The sequence below is a fragment of the Phyllobates terribilis genome, unplaced genomic scaffold (genome assembly GCF_046119375.1).
Source record: "Phyllobates terribilis strain yellow unplaced genomic scaffold, ASM4611937v1 Scaffold_9__5_contigs__length_417890890, whole genome shotgun sequence".
Lineage (NCBI taxonomy): Eukaryota > Metazoa > Chordata > Amphibia > Anura > Dendrobatidae > Phyllobates > Phyllobates terribilis.
In genome coordinates, this window is record NW_027362769.1 from 414,879,143 (window position 1) to 414,899,162 (window position 20,020).

A 20,020-nucleotide genomic window follows, 5' to 3' on the forward strand; every position below is an offset into this window, starting at 1 on the left:
ATCCCTTCTACTCCTCCTTGGTCAGACCTCATCTGGATACTGTGTCCAGTTCTGGGAGGTATTAGGAGAAGCATAGAGTCTAGATCACGTGAAGTAATTATCCCCCTCTACTCCTCCTTGGTCAGACCTCATCTGGATACTGTGTCCAGTTCTGGGAGGTATTAGGAGAAGCATAGAGTCTAGATCACGTGAAGTAATTATCCCTTCTACTCCTTGGTCAGACCTCATCTGGATACTGTGTCCAGTTCTGGGAGGTATTAGGAGAAGCATAGAGTCTAGATCACGTGAAGTAATTATCCCCCTCTACTCCTCCTTGGTCAGACCTCATCTGGATACTGTGTCCAGTTCTGGGAGGTATTAGGAGAAGCACAGAGTCTAGATCACGTGAAGTAATTATCCCCTCTACTCCTCCTTGGTCAGACCTCATCTGGATACTGCGTCCAGTTCTGAGAGGTATTAGGAGAAGCATAGAGTCTAGATCACGTGAAGTAATTATCCCCTCTACTCCTCCTTGGTCAGACCTCATCTGGATACTGTGTCCAGTTCTGGGAGGTATTAGGAGAAGCATAGAGTCTAGATCACGTGAAGTAATTATCCCTTCTACTCCTCCTTGGTCAGACCTCATCTGGATACTGTGTCCAGTTCTGGGAGGTATTAGGAGAAGCATAGAGTCTAGATCACGTGAAGTAATTATCCCCCTCTACTCCTCCTTGGTCAGACCTCATCTGGATACTGTGTCCAGTTCTGGGAGGTATTAGGAGAAGCACAGAGTCTAGATCACGTGAAGTAATTATCCCCTCTACTCCTCCTTGGTCAGACCTCATCTGGATACTGTGTCCAGTTCTGGGAGGTATTAGGAGAAGCATAGAGTCTAGATCACGTGAAGTAATTATCCCCCTCTACTCCTCCTTGGTCAGACCTCATCTGGATACTGCGTCCAGTTCTGAGAGGTATTAGGAGAAGCATAGAGTCTAGATCACGTGAAGTAATTATCCCCTCTACTCCTCCTTGGTCAGACCTCATCTGGATACTGTGTCCAGTTCTGGGAGGTATTAGGAGAAGCATAGAGTCTAGATCATGTGAAGTAATTATCCCCCTCTACTCCTCCTTGGTCAGACCTCATCTGGATACTGTGTCCAGTTCTGGGAGGTATTAGGAGAAGCATAGAGTCTAGATCACGTGAAGTCATTATCCCCTCTACTCCTCCTTGGTCAGACCTCATCTGGATACTGTGTCCAGTTCTGGGAAGTATTAGGAGAAGCATAGAGTCTAGATCACATGAAGTAATTATCCTCCTCTACTCCTCCTTGGTCAGACCTCATCTGGATACTGTGTCCAGTTCTGGGAGGTATTAGGAGAAGCATAGAGTCTAGATCACGTGAAGTCATTATCCCCTCTACTCCTCCTTGGTCAGACCTCATCTGGATACTGTGTCCAGTTCTGGGAGGTATTAGGAGAAGCACAGAGTCTGGATCACGTGAAGTAATTATCCCCTCTACTCCTCCTTGGTCAGACCTCATCTGGATACTGTGTCCAGTTCTGGGAGGTATTAGGAGAAGCATAGAGTCTAGATCACGTGAAGTAATTATCCCCTCTACTTCTCCTTGGTCAGACCTCATCTGGATACTGTGTCCAGTTCTGGGAGGTATTAGGAGACGCATAGAGTCTAGATCACGTGAAGTAATTATCCCCTCTACTCCTCCTTGGTCAGACCTCATCTGGATACTGTGTCCAGTTCTGGGAGGTATTAGGAGAAGCATAGAGTCTAGATCACGTGAAGTAATTATCCCTCTACTCCTCCTTGGTCAGACCTCATCTGGATACTTTGTCCAGTTCTGGGAGGTATTAGGAGAAGCATAGAGTCTAGATCACGTGAAGTAATTATCCCTTCTACTCCTCCTTGGTCAGACCTCATCTGGATACTGTGTCCAATTCTGGGAGGTATTAGGAGAAGCATAGAGTCTAGATCACGTGAAGTAATTACCCCCCTCTACTCCTCCTTGGTCAGACCTCATCTGGATACTGTGTCCAGTTCTGGGAGGTATTAGGAGAAGCATCGAGTCTAGATCACGTGAAGTAATTGATCCCCTCTACTCCTCCTTGGTCAGACCTCATCTGGATACTGTATCAAGTTCTGGGAGGTATTAGGAGAAGCACAGAGTCTAGATCACGTGAAGTAATTATCCCCTCTACTCCTCCTTGGTCAGACCTCATCTGGATACTGCGTCCAGTTCTGAGAGGTATTAGGAGAAGCATAGAGTCTAGATCACGTGAAGTAATTATCCCCTCTACTCCTCCTTGGTCAGACCTCATCTGGATACTGTGTCCAGTTCTGGGAGGTATTAGGAGAAGCATAGAGTCTAGATCACGTGAAGTAATTATCTCCCTGTACTCCTCCTTGGTCAGACCTCATCTGGATACTGTGTCCAGTTCTGGGAGGTATTAGGAGAAGCATAGAGTCTAGATCACGTGAAGTAATTATCTCCCTCTACTCCTCCTTGGTCAGACCTCATCTGGATACTGCGTCCAGTTCTGAGAGGTATTAGGAGAAGCATAGAGTCTAGATCACGTGAAGTCATTATCCCCTCTACTCCTCCTTGGTCAGACCTCATCTGGATACTGTGTCCAGTTCTGGGAGGTATTAGGAGAAGCATAGAGTCTAGATCACGTGAAGTAATTATCCCCCTCTACTCCTCCTTGGTCAGACCTCATCTGGATACTGTGTCCAGTTCTGGGAGGTATTAGGAGAAGCATAGAGTCTAGATCATGTGAAGTAATTATCCCCTCTACTCCTCCTGGGTCAGACCTCATCTGGATACTGTGTCCAGTTCTGGGAGGTATTAGGAGAAGCATAGAGTCTAGATCACATGAAGTAATTATCCTCCTCTACTCCTCCTTGGTCAGACCTCATCTGGATACTGTGTCCAGTTCTGGGAGGTATTAGGAGAAGCATAGAGTCTAGATCACATGAAGTAATTATCTCTCTCTACTCCTCTTTGGTCAGACCTCATCTGGATACTGCGTCCAGTTCTGGGAGGTATTAGGAGAACCATAGAGTCTAGATCACGTGAAGTCATTATCGGTCTTTACTCCTCTTTGGTCAGACCTCATCTGGAATACTGTGTCCAGTTTTGGGCACCACATTTTAAACATTGACAAACTGGAGCAAGTTCAGAGAAGAGCGACCAGAATGGTGACTGGTCTGCAAACCATGTCCTATGAGGAACGGTTACAGGATCTGGGAATGTTTAGCTGCAAAAAAGAAGACTGAGAAGAGACTTAATAGCTGTCTACAAATATCTCAAGAGCTGTCACATTGTAGAAGGATCATCTTTATTCTCATTTGCACAAGGAAAGACTAGAAGCAATGGGATGAAACTGAATGGGAGGAGACACAGATTAGATATTAGAAGACACTGTATGACAGTGAGGAGATCAATGAGTGGAACAGGCGGCCACGAGAGGTGGTGAGGTCTCCTTCACTGGACGTCTTCAGAGGCTGGACAGACATCTGTCTGAGATGGTTCAGTGCCTCCTGCATTGAGCCGGGGTGGACACGAGGACTCTGGAGGTCCCCTCCAACTCTACCATTCTATGATCTTACACCACTGCGCTAAAAGGCGATTCAATGTCCCCACACAAAGTATGATGTCACCACGTCCCCCCCATACATGCCGTATGATGTCACCTCATCCCCCCCATACACACAGTATGATGTCACCTCACCCCCCCATACACGCAGTATGATGTCACCTCACCCCCCCATACACACAGTATGATGTCGCCTCACCCCCCCCATACACACAGTATGATGTCGCCTCACCCCCCCATACACACAGTATGATGTCGCCTCACCCCCCCCATACACACAGTATGATGTCGCCTCACCCCCCCATACACACAGTATGATGTCGCCTCACCCCCCCCATACACACAGTATGATGTCACCTCATCCCCCCATACACACAGTATGATGTCACCTCACCCCCCCCATACACACAGTTTGATGTCACCTCATCCCCCCATACACACAGTATGATGTCACCTCATCCCCCCATACACACAGTATGATGTCACCTCATCCCCCCCATACACACAGTATGATGTCACCTCACCCCTCCATACACACAGTATGATGTCACCTCATCCCCCCATACACACAGTATGATGTCACCTCATCCCCCCATACACACAGTATGATGTCACCTCATCCCCCCCATACACACAGTATGATGTCACCTCACCCCCCCATACACACAGTATGATGTCGCCTCACCCCCCCATACACACAGTATGATGTCGCCTCATCCCCTGATACACACAGTATGATGTCACCTCATCCCCCCATACACACAGTATGATGTCACCTCACCCCCCATACACACAGTATGATGTCACCTCACCCCCCCATACACACAGTTTGATGTCACCTCACCCCCCATACACACAGTTTGATGTCACCTCATCCCCCCATACACACAGTATGATGTCACCTCATCCCCCCATACACACAGTATGATGTCACCTCACCCCCCATACACACAGTTTAATGTCACCTCACCCCCCCATACACACAGTATGATGTCACCTCACCCCCCCATACACACAGTATGATGTCACCTCATCCCCCCATACACACAGTATGATGTCACCTCATCCCCCCATACACACAGTATGATGTCACCTCATCCCCCCATACACACAGTATGATGTCACCTCACCCCCCATACACACAGTTTAATGTCACCTCACCCCCCCATACACACAGTATGATGTCGCCTCACCCCCCCATACACACAGTATGATGTCACCTCACCCCTCCATACACACAGTATGATGTCACCTCACCCCCATACACACAGTATGATGTCACCTCATCCCCCCCATACACACAGTATGATGTCACCTCATCCCCCCCATACACACAGTATGATGTCACCTCACCCCCCCATACACACAGTATGATGTCGCCTCACCCCCCCCATACACACAGTATGATGTCGCCTCATCCCCCGATACACACAGTATGATGTCACCTCATCCCCCCATACACACAGTATGATGTCGCCTCACCCCCCCCATACACACAGTATGATGTCGCCTCATCCCCCGATACACACAGTATGATGTCACCTCACCCCTCCATACACACAGTATGATGTCACCTCATCCCCCCATACACACAGTATGATGTCGCCTCATCCCCCCATACACACAGTATGATGTCGCCTCATCCCCCCCATACACACAGTATGATGTCACCTCATCCCCCCCATACACACAGTATGATGTCGCCTCATCCCCCGATACACACAGTATGATGTCACCTCACCCCTCCATACACACAGTATGATGTCACCTCATCCCCCCATACACACAGTATGATGTCGCCTCATCCCCCCCATACACACAGTATGATGTCACCTCACCCCTCCATACACACAGTATGATGTCACCTCATCCCCCCCCATACACACAGTATGATGTCGCCACATCCCCCCCATACACACAGTATGATGTCGCCTCACCCCCCCATACACACAGTATGATGTCACCTCACCCCCCCATACACACAGTATGATGTCTCCTCACCCCCCCATACACACAGTATGATGTCACCTCATCCCCCCCCATACACACAGTATGATGTCGCCTCACCCCCCCATACACACAGTATGATGTCACCTCACCCCCCCATACACACAGTATGATGTCTCCTCATCCCCCCCATACACACAGTATGATGTCACCTCACCCCCCATACACACAGTATGATGTCACCTCATCCCCCCATACACACAGTATGATGTCACCTCACCCCCCCATACACAGTATGATGTCACCTCATCCCCCCCATACACACAGTATGATGTCACCTCATCCCCCCATACACACAGTATGATGTCGCCTCACCCCCCCATACACACAGTATGATGTCTCCTCACCCCCCCATACACACAGTATGATGTCACCTCACCCCCCCATACACACAGTATGATGTCACCTCATCCCCCCATACACACAGTATGATGTCACCTCACCCCCCATACACACAGTATGATGTCACCTCATCCCCCCCATACACACAGTATGATGTCGCCTCATCCCCCCCATACACAGTATGATGTCGCCTCACCCCCCCATACACACAGTATGATGTCACCTCATCCCCCCCCATACACACAGTATGATGTCGCCTCACCCCCCCATACACACAGTATGATGTCACCTCATCCCCCCATACACACAGTATAATGTCTCCTCACCCCCCCATACACACAGTATGATGTCACCTCACCCCCCCATACACACAGTATGATGTCACCTCACCCTCCCATACACACAGTATGATGTCGCCTCACCCCCCCATACACACAGTATGATGTCACCTCACCCCCCCATACACACAGTATGATGTCACCTCACCCCTCCATACACACAGTATGATGTCACCTCATCCCCCCCATACACACAGTATGATGTCACCTCACCCCCCCATACACACAGTATGATGTCACCTCATCCCCCCCATACACACAGTATGATGTCACCTCACCCCTCCATACACACAGTATGATGTCACCTCATCCCCCCATACACACAGTATGATGTCACCTCATCCCCCCCATACACACAGTATGATGTCACCTCATCCCCCCCATACACACAGTATGATGTCACCTCATCCCCCCCATACACACAGTATGATGTCGCCTCACCCCCCCATACACACAGTATGATGTCACCTCATCCCCCCATACACACAGTATGATGTCACCTCATCCCCCCCATACACACAGTATGATGTCACCTCACCCCCCCATACACACAGTATGATGTCACCTCACCCCCCCATACACACAGTATGATGTCACCTCATCCCCCCATACACACAGTATGATGTCACCTCACCCCCCCATACACACAGTATGATGTCACCTCATCCCCCCATACACACAGTATGATGTCGCCTCACCCCCCCATACACACAGTATGATGTCACCTCACCCCCCCATACACACAGTATGATGTCACCTCATCCCCCCCATACACACAGTATGATGTCACCTCATCCCCCCCATACACACAGTATGATGTCGCCTCACCCCCCCATACACACAGTATGATGTCACCTCATCCCCCCATACACACAGTATGATGTCACCTCATCCCCCCATACACACAGTATGATGTCACCTCACCCCCCCATACACACAGTATGATGTCACCTCACCCCCCCATACACACAGTATGATGTCACCTCACCCCCCCATACACACAGTATGATGTCACCTCATCCCCAGATACACACAGTATGTCACCTCACCCCCCCATACACACAGTATGATGTCACCTCACCCCCCCATACACACAGTATGATGTCACCTCACCCCCCCATACACACAGTATGATGTCACCTCACCCCCCCATACACACAGTATGATGTCACCTCATCCCCCCATACACACAGTATGATGTCACCTCACCCCCCCATACACACAGTATGATGTCACCTCATCCCCCCATACACACAGTATGATGTCACCTCATCCCCCCATACACACAGTATGATGTCACCTCACCCCCCCATACACACAGTATGATGTCGCCTCATCCCCCCCATACACACAGTATGATGTCACCTCATCCCCCCCCATACACACAGTATAATGTCACCTCACCCCCCCATACACACAGTATGATGTCACCTCATCCCCCCCATACACACAGTATGATGTCACCTCATCCCCCCCATACACACAGTATGATGTCACCTCATCCCCCCCCACACACACAGTATGATGTCACCTCATCCCCCCCCCATACACACAGTATGATGTCTCCTCACCCCCCCATACACACAGTATGATGTCACCTCACCCCCCCATACACACAGTATGATGTCACCTCATCCCCCCCATACACACAGTATGATGTCACCTCATCCCCCCCCACACACACAGTATGATGTCACCTCACCCCCCCCCCATACACACAGTATAATGTCTCCTCACCCCCCCATACACACAGTATGATGTCACCTCACCCCCCCCCCCATACACACAGTATGATGTCACCTCACCCCCCATACACACAGTATGATGTCACCTCATCCCCCCATACACACAGTATGATGTCACCTCATCCCCCCATACACACAGTATGATGTCACCTCATCCCCCCATACACACAGTATGATGTCACCTCATCCCCCCCATACACACAGTATGATGTCACGTCATCCCCCCCCACACACACAGTATGATGTCACCTCACCCCCCCATACACACAGTATGATGTCACCTCATCCCCCCATACACACAGTATGATGTCGCCTCACCCCCCCATACACACAGTATGATGTCTCCTCACCCCCCCATACACACAGTATGATGTCACCTCACCCCCCCATACACACAGTATGATGTCACCTCATCCCCCCATACACACAGTATGATGTCACCTCACCCCCCATACACACAGTATGATGTCACCTCATCCCCCCCATACACACAGTATGATGTCGCCTCATCCCCCCCATACACAGTATGATGTCGCCTCACCCCCCCATACACACAGTATGATGTCACCTCATCCCCCCCCATACACACAGTATGATGTCGCCTCACCCCCCCATACACACAGTATGATGTCACCTCATCCCCCCATACACACAGTATAATGTCTCCTCACCCCCCCATACACACAGTATGATGTCACCTCACCCCCCCATACACACAGTATGATGTCGCCTCACCCTCCCATACACACAGTATGATGTCGCCTCACCCCCCCATACACACAGTATGATGTCACCTCACCCCCCCATACACACAGTATGATGTCACCTCACCCCTCCATACACACAGTATGATGTCACCTCATCCCCCCCATACACACAGTATGATGTCACCTCACCCCCCCATACACACAGTATGATGTCACCTCATCCCCCCCATACACACAGTATGATGTCACCTCACCCCTCCATACACACAGTATGATGTCACCTCATCCCCCCATACACACAGTATGATGTCACCTCATCCCCCCCATACACACAGTATGATGTCACCTCATCCCCCCCATACACACAGTATGATGTCACCTCATCCCCCCCATACACACAGTATGATGTCGCCTCACCCCCCCATACACACAGTATGATGTCACCTCATCCCCCCATACACACAGTATGATGTCACCTCATCCCCCCCATACACACAGTATGATGTCACCTCACCCCCCCATACACACAGTATGATGTCACCTCACCCCCCCATACACACAGTATGATGTCACCTCATCCCCCCATACACACAGTATGATGTCACCTCACCCCCCCATACACACAGTATGATGTCACCTCATCCCCCCATACACACAGTATGATGTCGCCTCACCCCCCCATACACACAGTATGATGTCACCTCACCCCCCCATACACACAGTATGATGTCACCTCATCCCCCCCATACACACAGTATGATGTCACCTCATCCCCCCCATACACACAGTATGATGTCGCCTCACCCCCCCATACACACAGTATGATGTCACCTCATCCCCCCATACACACAGTATGATGTCACCTCATCCCCCCATACACACAGTATGATGTCACCTCACCCCCCCATACACACAGTATGATGTCACCTCACCCCCCCATACACACAGTATGATGTCACCTCACCCCCCCATACACACAGTATGATGTCACCTCATCCCCAGATACACACAGTATGTCACCTCACCCCCCCATACACACAGTATGATGTCACCTCACCCCCCCATACACACAGTATGATGTCACCTCACCCCCCCATACACACAGTATGATGTCACCTCACCCCCCCATACACACAGTATGATGTCACCTCATCCCCCCATACACACAGTATGATGTCACCTCACCCCCCCATACACACAGTATGATGTCACCTCATCCCCCCATACACACAGTATGATGTCACCTCATCCCCCCATACACACAGTATGATGTCACCTCACCCCCCCATACACACAGTATGATGTCGCCTCATCCCCCCCATACACACAGTATGATGTCACCTCATCCCCCCCCATACACACAGTATAATGTCACCTCACCCCCCCATACACACAGTATGATGTCACCTCATCCCCCCCATACACACAGTATGATGTCACCTCATCCCCCCCATACACACAGTATGATGTCACCTCATCCCCCCCCACACACACAGTATGATGTCACCTCATCCCCCCCCCATACACACAGTATGATGTCTCCTCACCCCCCCATACACACAGTATGATGTCACCTCACCCCCCCATACACACAGTATGATGTCACCTCATCCCCCCCATACACACAGTATGATGTCACCTCATCCCCCCCCACACACACAGTATGATGTCACCTCACCCCCCCCCCATACACACAGTATAATGTCTCCTCACCCCCCCATACACACAGTATGATGTCACCTCACCCCCCCCCCCATACACACAGTATGATGTCACCTCACCCCCCATACACACAGTATGATGTCACCTCATCCCCCCATACACACAGTATGATGTCACCTCATCCCCCCATACACACAGTATGATGTCACCTCATCCCCCCATACACACAGTATGATGTCACCTCATCCCCCCCATACACACAGTATGATGTCACGTCATCCCCCCCACACACACAGTATGATGTCACCTCACCCCCCCATACACACAGTATGATGTCACCTCATCCCCCCCCACACACACAGTATGATGTCACCTCACCCCCCCCATACACACAGTATGATGTCACCTCATCCCCCCCATACACACAGTATGATGTCACCTCACCCCCCCCATACACACAGTATGATGTCACCTCACCCCCCATACACACAGTATGATGTCACCTCATCCCCCCATACACACAGTATGATGTCACCTCATCCCCCCCATACACACAGTATGATGTCGCCTCCCCCCGCCATACACACAGTATGATGTCACCTCACCCCCCCATACACACAGTATGATGTCACCTCACCCCCCATACACACAGTATGATGTCACCTCATCCCCCCCATACACACAGTATGATGTCACCTCATCCCCCCCATACACACAGTATGATGTCACCTCATCCCCCCCATACACACAGTATGATGTCACCTCATCCCCCCATACACACAGTATGATGTCACCTCATCCCCCCCATACACACAGTATGATGTCACCTCATCCCCCCCATACACACAGTATGATGTCGCCTCACCCCCCCATACACACAGTATGATGTCGCCTCATCCCCCCATACACACAGTATGATGTCGCCTCATCCCCCCATACACACAGTATGATGTCGCCTCATCCCCCCCCATACACACAGTATGATGTCACCTCATCCCTCCCATACACACAGTATGATGTCGCCTCATCCCTCCCATACACACAGTATGATGTCACCTCACCCCCCCATACACACAGTATGATGTCACCTCATCCCCCCATACACACAGTATGATGTCACCTCACCCCCCCTTGTGCGTGTGGGTCCTTTGCCCAGGTCTCCCTCCTCACCCCCCCCTTGTGCGTGTGGGTCTTTTGCCCAGGTCTCCCTCCTCACCCCCCCTTGTGCGTGTGGGTCCTTTGCCCAGGTCTCCCTCCTCACCCCCCCCCTTGTGCGTGTGGGTCCTTTGCCCAGGTCTCCCTCCTCACAACCCCCTTGTGCGTGTGGGTCCTTTGCCCAGGTCTCCCTCCTCACCCCCCCCCCTGTGCGTGTGGGTCCTTTGCCCAGGTCTCCCTCCTCACCCCCCCCCTTGTGCGTGTGGGTCCTTTACCCAGGTCTCACCCCGGCCCTGGCTGTGCGCGGTGTTTCTGGCTTGCTGTGCGCGGACTCCGCTCGTGGCGGGGGCCACACGTAACGTCTCTTGTGTTGTTTTGCAGCGGCCTCCATTCAGCATTGCCGTGTTCTCCCCGCAGCAGCTTCTGCTCATCTCCGACTACTTTGTGAATACATATTTCCGTCACTTCAAGCTGTACAAATACGTGTTTACTCCCCAGGTGAGAAGCGCGCAGAGCAGATTCCCGCTCCCTTTCTTCAGACGCCTTTAGACAATGGTCAGCGACCTCATCGGCGGCTGCCATGAGACCCGGGTCTGCTTCTCCCTTCCCTGATCACAGCTCTCTTCTTGTAGGTCACTTTAGATCTCTCAGTCATTTACGATGGAATCTCCAAGATGGAAGATACAAGGACAAGTGACAAAGGTGACCACAGGAGCAACGAGCTGCAGAGATAGGAGCAGAGATGAGGGAGAGGGAGTACCGGCACCGATCCTCGCCAGAGCAGAGATGTGGGAGAGGGAGTACCGGCACCGATCCTCGCCAGAGCAGAGATGTGGGAGGGGGAGTACCGGCACCGATCCTCGCCAGAGCAGAGATGTGGGAGAGGGAGTACCGGCACCGATCCTTGCCGGAGCAGAGATGTGGGAGGGGGAGTACCGGCACCGATCCTCGCCGGAGCAGAGATGTGGGAGGGGGAGTACCGGCACCGATCCTCGCCGGAGCAGAGATGTGGGAGAGGGAGTACCGGCACCGATCCTCGCCGGAGCAGAGATGTGGGAGAGGGAGAACCGCCACTGATCCTCGCCGGAGCAGAGATGTGGGAGAGGGAGTATCGGCACCGATCCTCGCCGGAGCAGAGATGTGGGAGAGGGAGTACCGGCACCGATCCTCGCCGGAGCAGAGATGTGGGAGAGGGAGTACCGGCACCGATCCTCGCCGGAGCAGAGATGTGGGAGAGGGAGTACCGGCACCGATCCTCGCCGGAGCAGAGATGTGGGAGAGGGAGAACCGGCACCGATCCTCGCCGGAGCAGAGATGTGGGAGGGGGAGTACCGGCACCGATCCTCGCCAGAGCAGAGATGTGGGAGAGGGAGTACCGGCACCGATCCTCGCCAGAGCAGAGATGTGGCAGAGGGAGTACCGGGACTGATCCTCCCCGGAGCAGAGATATGGGAGGGGAGTACCGGGACTGATCCTCAACAGAGCAGAGATGTGGAGGGGCAGTACCGGCATTGATAGCAGCAGCAGAGATGGAACGGGAGACAACCAGGCACTTGGCATTGATGGAGCAGAGATGGGGAGTATCAGGCACTGAGCGTCAGCAGAGAAGGGGGAATACCAGGAGCTGACCGCCGGGAATAGTGCCAGGCATTGAGCATTGTTGGGGTGGGGGAGCACCAGGCACGGAGCATTAGTTGGGCAGAGATGGGAAGGGTTGGTGAGTTCTGGGCACTGAGCGTCAGCGGGGGGGGGGGGGGGGGGGGGGAATGGGGCACTGAGCATCGGCAGGGTGGGAGGGGAGCACTGAGCGTCAGCGGGGGGGGGTTGTACTGGGCACTGAGCGTCAGCAGGGTGGGAGGGGAGTACTGGGCACTGAGCGTCAGCAGGGTGGGAGGGGAGCACTGAGCGTCAGCGGGTGGGGGTTGTACTGGGCACTGAGCGTCAGCAGGGTGGGAGGGGAGTACTGGGCACTGAGCGTCAGCGGGGGGGGGTTGTACTGGGCACTGAGCGTCAGCACGGTGGTGGGGGGGGGGGGGGGAGTACTGGGCGCTGAGCGTCAGCACGTTGGGGGTGGGGGAGTACTGGGCATTGCCCACTGATGGAACAGATGTGGGGGAGAGGAGTAGAGATGGAGTGGTATTAGGCACTGAGTGTCGGCAGAGGGAACGGGGAGAAGAGTACCCGGTGCTGGGTTTTGGCGGAGTAACATGGGTAACAAGGGGTATTAGGTAGCAGATGAGCACAGAGCTGCATGTACTGCTGTACTCACCTGTATACATTTTAGGACTAAGCTGGAAATCAGGAGCCAGGCGAGATATTAGGACCAAATATCACAAAGTAAAGCATCGCTCCTTATGTCACAGACCCCCTGCTTATGTCTCCATCCTGTGAGCCGTGTCCCATCGCTCCTGATGTCTCCATTCTGTGAACCCTGGGACCATCGCTCCTGATGTCCCTGACTGCTGATGTCTCCATCCTGTGAGCTCCGGGACCATCGCTCCTGATGTCACTGACTGCTGATGTCTCCATCCTGTGAGCTCCGGGACCATCGCTCCTGATGTCACTGACTGCTGATGTCTCCAACCTGTGAGCTCCGGGACCATCGCTCCTGATGTCACTGACTGCTGATGTCTCCAACCTGTGAGCTCCGGGACCATCGCTCCTGATGTCACTATCCTGTGAGCCCCGGGACCATCGCTCCTGATGTCACTGACTGCTGATGTCTCCAACCTGTGAGCTCCGGGACCATCGCTCCTGATGTCACTGACTGCTGATGTCTCCAACCTGTGAGCTCCGGGACCATCGCTCCTGATGTCACTATCCTGTGAGCCCCGGGACCATCGCTCCTGATGTCACTGACTCTGCTGATGTCTCCATCCTGTGAGCCGTGTCCCATCGCTCCTGATGTCACTGACTCTGCTGATGTCTCCATCCTGTGAGCCGTGTCCCATCGCTCCTGATGTCACTGACTCTGCTGATGTCTCCGTCCTGTGAGCCCTGGGACCATCGCTCCTAATGTCTCCATCCTGTGAGCTCCGGGACCATCGCTCCTAATGTCTCCATCCTGTGAGCCCCGGGACCATCGCTCCTGATGTCCCTGACTCTGCTGATGTCTCCATCCTGTGAGCTCCGGGACCATCGCTCCTGATGTCACTATCCTGTGAGCCCTGGGACCATCGCTCCTGATGTCACTGACTCTGATGATGTCTCCATCCTGTGAGCTCCGGGACCATCGCTCCTGATGTCACTATCCTGTGAGCCCTGGGACCATCGCTCCTGATGTCACTGACTCTGATGATGTCTCCATCCTGTGAGCTCCGGGACCATCGCGCCTGATGTCACTATCCTGTGAGCTCCGGGACCATCGCTCCTGATGTCACGATCCTGTGAGCTCCGGGACCATCGCGCCTGATGTCACGATCCTGTGAGCTCCGGGACCATCGCTCCTGATGTCACGATCCTGTGAGCTCCGGGACCATCGCTCCTGATGTCACTATCCTGTGAGCTCCGGGACCATCGCTCCTGATGTCACTATCCTGTGAGCTCCGGGACCATCGCTCCTGATGTCACTATCCTGTGAGCTCCGGGACCATCGCTCCTGATGTCACTATCCTGTGAGCTCCGGGACCATTGTTCCTGGTGTGTCAATCGCTCTCTATGGGACCATGGGCACAACTTGGTTGTGCGAGTAATCCATAACCACCATTTTGGTACAGGAATGTGGCAATATTACAATTGTGTTAAACGTTGTACATCTGATTCTAGAGTCCAGTCCTGTTTGTCATTTTGGATGTGACCATGATGGGTTCCTGCTTTGGACCTACGGTGATTGTTGATGGCTGCCGGCACTGACCGTGGGCCGGGATGACCACACTACAGTTTACTGGTAATTTGCTCTGAATCTGTGGGGTATCATGGGTTGCTATAAGAAGATAGTTCAGGGAGTGTAGATAATGTGTTTACTCCATAATGACAACACTTTATTAATTGGAATAAAATCCACAATCATTGTAAAACATGGGAATGTATACCGACTTGTAAAGAACTGACCAATGCTAGAACGTGGGGCAGATAATGTGACTTTCTTTCCTTTTCATCGGTCTGACGTGTGCTCGGACCTGTAGCGTCCACGCCCGGAAGGTCAGAATGAATGACCATATGAAATCTACACCCTCAGGGATCAGTCCGCGGTCCGGGAGGACCACCCATAACACGGGCGCTGTTACATTATGTTAAGTTCTAGAGTAGGGAGCGACTCGCCCCGTGACAAATCTGTGCTGAATACCCGTAGTTTCCTCGACATTGTGAGAAAGCACAACACACGTATTGACCCATCAGTCATGAAGTTATAAGTCTCCATCATGCTCATCATCGTCTCCCATTGTCAATAAAAGGGCTTTGGGCTGGTTCTGAAATAAAGCTGCACGATTCTGTCTTTCTCCCTTTTTCACCCAATGTCCGTAGATCCGGAAAGCACAGGCATCAATAAGTCTTCTGATGCCCTTCACTCCGTATGGGTCTCTCATGAGGAGTCCACGGGTGACGGGCCGGGCTTGTCGCCATCTCACCAAAATACGAACACAAGCCAAAGCTGTCCAGGCTGCAATCTGTGGAAGACAATAGACCACAGATCTATTGGGGCTCGACATTTGTACATTTATCATTAACAAGAACTGATGAAATTAAGGGCTAGGACCGTCACAAACTGCTGCTGAGGGATGTTGAGCAAACTCACCCGAAAGCGGCGATACGGTGTGACGGCGGAGCCATGCTCTCGCTGGTGACTTTGGAAAAATCTGTGCTGAAGAGCCTGATCTGCAGTAAGACGATTCTCTGGACACACCTCAAGAAGACGGGAGATCTAAGAAGAAAGATGCCAGAAAAACAGCCGAAGCTCAGAAAGAGATACTAACTGCTCGTCTGTCCAAAATCTGAGGCCCCAGGGATCTTACCAGGTCCTTTGCTGTTGCAGATCGGTCATCCCATTCAGGAGATCCAAACTGATATCGTCCATCCATAATCATCCGAAGCATTAACATCTGTCTACGATGCCAGAAGGGAGGTGAGCCAGCCAGTAGCGTAAACATGATCACACCACATGCCCACCTACAACAGACAAGAGACCACCCTGCTACCAAGTGTCAACTGACAGATCCTTGTACTACAGCTTCCCAACCATAAAGCAGTTTCATCAGTGATCCAGCATGTGCCTGACATACTCACAGATCCACCTCTTTCCCATATCCAGGGTGTGCTTCTTCCATCGAACACTTCAGGATTTCTGGAGCTAAATATCCCGGTGTCCCACAAAGCTCTGGTCACCAAACAAGAACAGATCAAATAATGTCAGAGGAGCAACACACGTAACCAACAATAACAGCAGCAATGAATAAATCCGACCAGCGGCATTGTCTGAAAACCGTAAGAGAAGGACAGCACCTCGCAACTTCTCCTCAGGGTTCAAGACACAACTGAAGCCAAAGTCAGAAAGCTTGATGTTCAGACAGTCATCCATCAGAATATTCTCTGGTTTCAGATCACAGACCTCATCTGGATACTGTGTCCAGTTCTGGGAGGTATTAGGAGAAGCATAGAGTCTAGATCACGTGAAGTAATTATCCCCCTCTACTCCTCCTTGGTCAGACCTCATCTGGATACTGTGTCCAGTTCTGGGAGGTATTAGGAGAAGCATAGAGTCTAGATCATGTGAAGTAATTATCCCCTCTACTCCTCCTTGGTCAGACCTCATCTGGATACTGTGTCCAGTTCTGGGAGGTATTAGGAGAAGCATAGAGTCTAGATCACATGAAGTAATTATCCTCCTCTACTCCTCCTTGGTCAGACCACATCTGGATACTGTGTCCACTTCTGGGAGGTATTAGGAGAAGCATAGAGTCTAGATCACGTGAAGTCATTATCCCCTCTACTCCTCCTTGGTCAGACCTCATCTGGATACTGTGTCCAGTTCTGGGAGGTATTAGGAGAAGCACAGAGTCTAGATCACGTGAAGTAATTATCTCCCTCTACTCCTCCTTGGTCAGACGTCATCTGTATACTGTGTCCAGTTCTGGGAGGTATTAGGAGAAGCACAGAGTCTAGATCACATGAAGTAATTATCCCCTCTACTCCTCCTTGGTCAGACCTCATCTGGATACTGTGTCCAGTACTGGGAGGTATTAGGAGAAGCATAGAGTCTAGATCACGTGAAGTAATTATCCCTCTACTCCTCCTTCGTCAGACCTCATCTGGATACTGTGTCCAGTTCTGGGAGGTATTAGGAGAAGCATAGAGTCTAGATCACGTGAAGTAATTATCCCCCTCTACTCCTCCTTGGTCAGACCTCATCTGGATACTGTGTCCAGTTCTGGGAGGTATTAGGAGAAGCACAGAGTCTAGATCACGTGAAGTAATTATCCCCTCTAGTCCTCCTTGGTCAGACCTCATCTGGATACTGTGTCCAGTTCTGAGAGGTATTAGGAGAAGCATAGAGTCTAGATCACGTGAAGTAATTATCCCCTCTACTCCTCCTTGGTCAGACCTCATCTGGATACTGTGTCCAGTTCTGGGAGGTATTAGGAGAAGCATAGAGTCTAGATCACGTGAAGTAATTATCCCCTCTACTCCTCCTTGGTCAGACCTCATCTGGATACTGCGTCCAGTTCTGAGAGGTATTAGGAGAAGCATAGAGTCTAGATCACGTGAAGTAATTATCCCCTCTACTCCTCCTTGGTCAGACCTCATCTGGATACTGTGTCCAGTTCTGGGAGGTATTAGGAGAAGCATAGAGTCTAGATCACGTGAAGTAATTATCCCCCTCTACTCCTCCTTGGTCAGACCTCATCTGGATACTGTGTCCAGTTCTGGGAGGTATTAGGAGAAGCATAGAGTCTAGATCATGTGAAGTAATTATCCCCTCTACTCCTCCTGGGTCAGACCTCATCTGGATACTGTGTCCAGTTCTGGGAGGTATTAGGAGAAGCATAGAGTCTAGATCACATGAAGTAATTATCCTCCTCTACTCCTCCTTGGTCAGACCTCATCTGGATACTGTGTCCAGTTCTGGGAGGTATTAGGAGAAGCATAGAGTCTAGATCACGTGGAGTCATTATCCCCTCTACTCCTCCTTGGTCAGACCTCATCTGGATACTGTGTCCAGTTCTGGGAGGTATTAGGAGAAGCACAGAGTCTAGATCACGTGAACTAATTATCCCTCTACTTCTCCTTGGTCAGACCTCATCTGGATACTTTGTCCAGTTCTGGGAGGTATTAGGAGAAGCATAGAGTCTAGATCACGTGAAGTAATTATCCCTTCTACTCCTCCTTGGTCAGACCTCATCTGGATACTGTGTCCAGTTCTGGGAGGTATTAGGAGAAGCATAGAGTCTAGATCACGTGAAGTAATTATCCCCCTCTACTCCTCCTTGGTCAGACCTCATCTGGATACTGTGTCCAGTTCTGGGAGGTATTAGGAGAAGCATAGAGTCTAGATCACGTGAAGTAATTATCCCTTCTACTCCTTGGTCAGACCTCATCTGGATACTGTGTCCAGTTCTGGGAGGTATTAGGAGAAGCATAGAGTCTAGATCACGTGAAGTAATTATCCCCCTCTACTCCTCCTTGGTCAGACCTCATCTGGATACTGTGTCCAGTTCTGGGAGGTATTAGGAGAAGCACAGAGTCTAGATCACGTGAAGTAATTATCCCCTCTACTCCTCCTTGGTCAGACCTCATCTGGATACTGCGTCCAGTTCTGAGAGGTATTAGGAGAAGCATAGAGTCTAGATCACGTGAAGTAATTATCCCCTCTACTCCTCCTTGGTCAGACCTCATCTGGATACTGTGTCCAGTTCTGGGAGGTATTAGGAGAAGCATAGAGTCTAGATCACGTGAAGTAATTATCCCTTCTACTCCTCCTTGGTCAGACCTCATCTGGATACTGTGTCCAGTTCTGGGAGGTATTAGGAGAAGCATAGAGTCTAGATCACGTGAAGTAATTATCCCCCTCTACTCCTCCTTGGTCAGACCTCATCTGGATACTGTGTCCAGTTCTGGGAGGTATTAGGAGAAGCACAGAGTCTAGATCACGTGAAGTAATTATCCCCTCTACTCCTCCTTGGTCAGACCTCATCTGGATACTGTGTCCAGTTCTGGGAGGTATTAGGAGAAGCATAGAGTCTAGATCACGTGAAGTAATTATCCCCCTCTACTCCTCCTTGGTCAGACCTCATCTGGATACTGCGTCCAGTTCTGAGAGGTATTAGGAGAAGCATAGAGTCTAGATCACGTGAAGTAATTATCCCCTCTACTCCTCCTTGGTCAGACCTCATCTGGATACTGTGTCCAGTTCTGGGAGGTATTAGGAGAAGCATAGAGTCTAGATCATGTGAAGTAATTATCCCCCTCTACTCCTCCTTGGTCAGACCTCATCTGGATACTGTGTCCAGTTCTGGGAGGTATTAGGAGAAGCATAGAG

At 51.4% G+C, this 20,020-nt stretch overlaps 2 protein-coding genes across 2 annotated transcripts; one reads left to right on the forward strand and one right to left on the reverse strand.

Annotated features, from left to right (window-relative positions):
• The first annotated feature begins 3,628 nt into the window (after positions 1–3,628).
• On the forward strand, positions 3,629–14,028 carry LOC141161475 (cilia- and flagella-associated protein 119-like). The gene is made up of 4 exons (XM_073646286.1): positions 3,629–3,643; positions 11,827–12,045; positions 12,180–12,249; positions 13,911–14,028. Exons 1-4 carry the CDS (start codon positions 3,629–3,631, stop codon positions 13,973–13,975), a joined length of 369 nt encoding a protein of 122 aa, XP_073502387.1. The 3' UTR covers positions 13,976–14,028.
• A 1,477-nt stretch (positions 14,029–15,505) lies between these two features.
• On the reverse strand, positions 15,506–17,089 carry LOC141162691 (phosphorylase b kinase gamma catalytic chain, liver/testis isoform-like). Its single transcript, XM_073649053.1, has 5 exons — positions 16,987–17,089; positions 16,771–16,861; positions 16,500–16,653; positions 16,283–16,408; positions 15,506–16,154 (listed from the first exon to the last, which is right to left on the reverse strand). Exons 1-5 carry the CDS (start codon positions 17,060–17,062, stop codon positions 15,894–15,896), a joined length of 708 nt encoding a protein of 235 aa, XP_073505154.1. The 5' UTR covers positions 17,063–17,089; the 3' UTR covers positions 15,506–15,893.
• Between the last annotated feature and the right edge of the window lie 2,931 nt (positions 17,090–20,020).

What these genes read in the sequence shown, in the direction of transcription:
- LOC141161475 (XM_073646286.1), top strand. An exon ending in AATACGTGTTTACTCCCCAG is followed by an intron (nt 12,046 to 12,179) that starts GTGAGAAGCGCG and finishes CTCTTCTTGTAG; the next exon opens with GTCACTTTAGATCTCTCAGT. An exon ending in TACAAGGACAAGTGACAAAG is followed by an intron (nt 12,250 to 13,910) that starts GTGACCACAGGA and finishes CTTATGTCACAG; the next exon opens with ACCCCCTGCTTATGTCTCCA.
- LOC141162691 (XM_073649053.1), bottom strand. Translation starts at nt 17,062, where the DNA reads ATGGATGACTGTCTGAACATCAAGCTTTCTGACTTTGGCTTCAGTTGT. An exon ending in CTGCAACAGCAAAGGACCTG is followed by an intron (nt 16,409 to 16,499) that starts GTAAGATCCCTG and finishes CTTTCTTCTTAG; the next exon opens with ATCTCCCGTCTTCTTGAGGT. An exon ending in CACCGTATCGCCGCTTTCGG is followed by an intron (nt 16,155 to 16,282) that starts GTGAGTTTGCTC and finishes TGTCTTCCACAG; the next exon opens with ATTGCAGCCTGGACAGCTTT.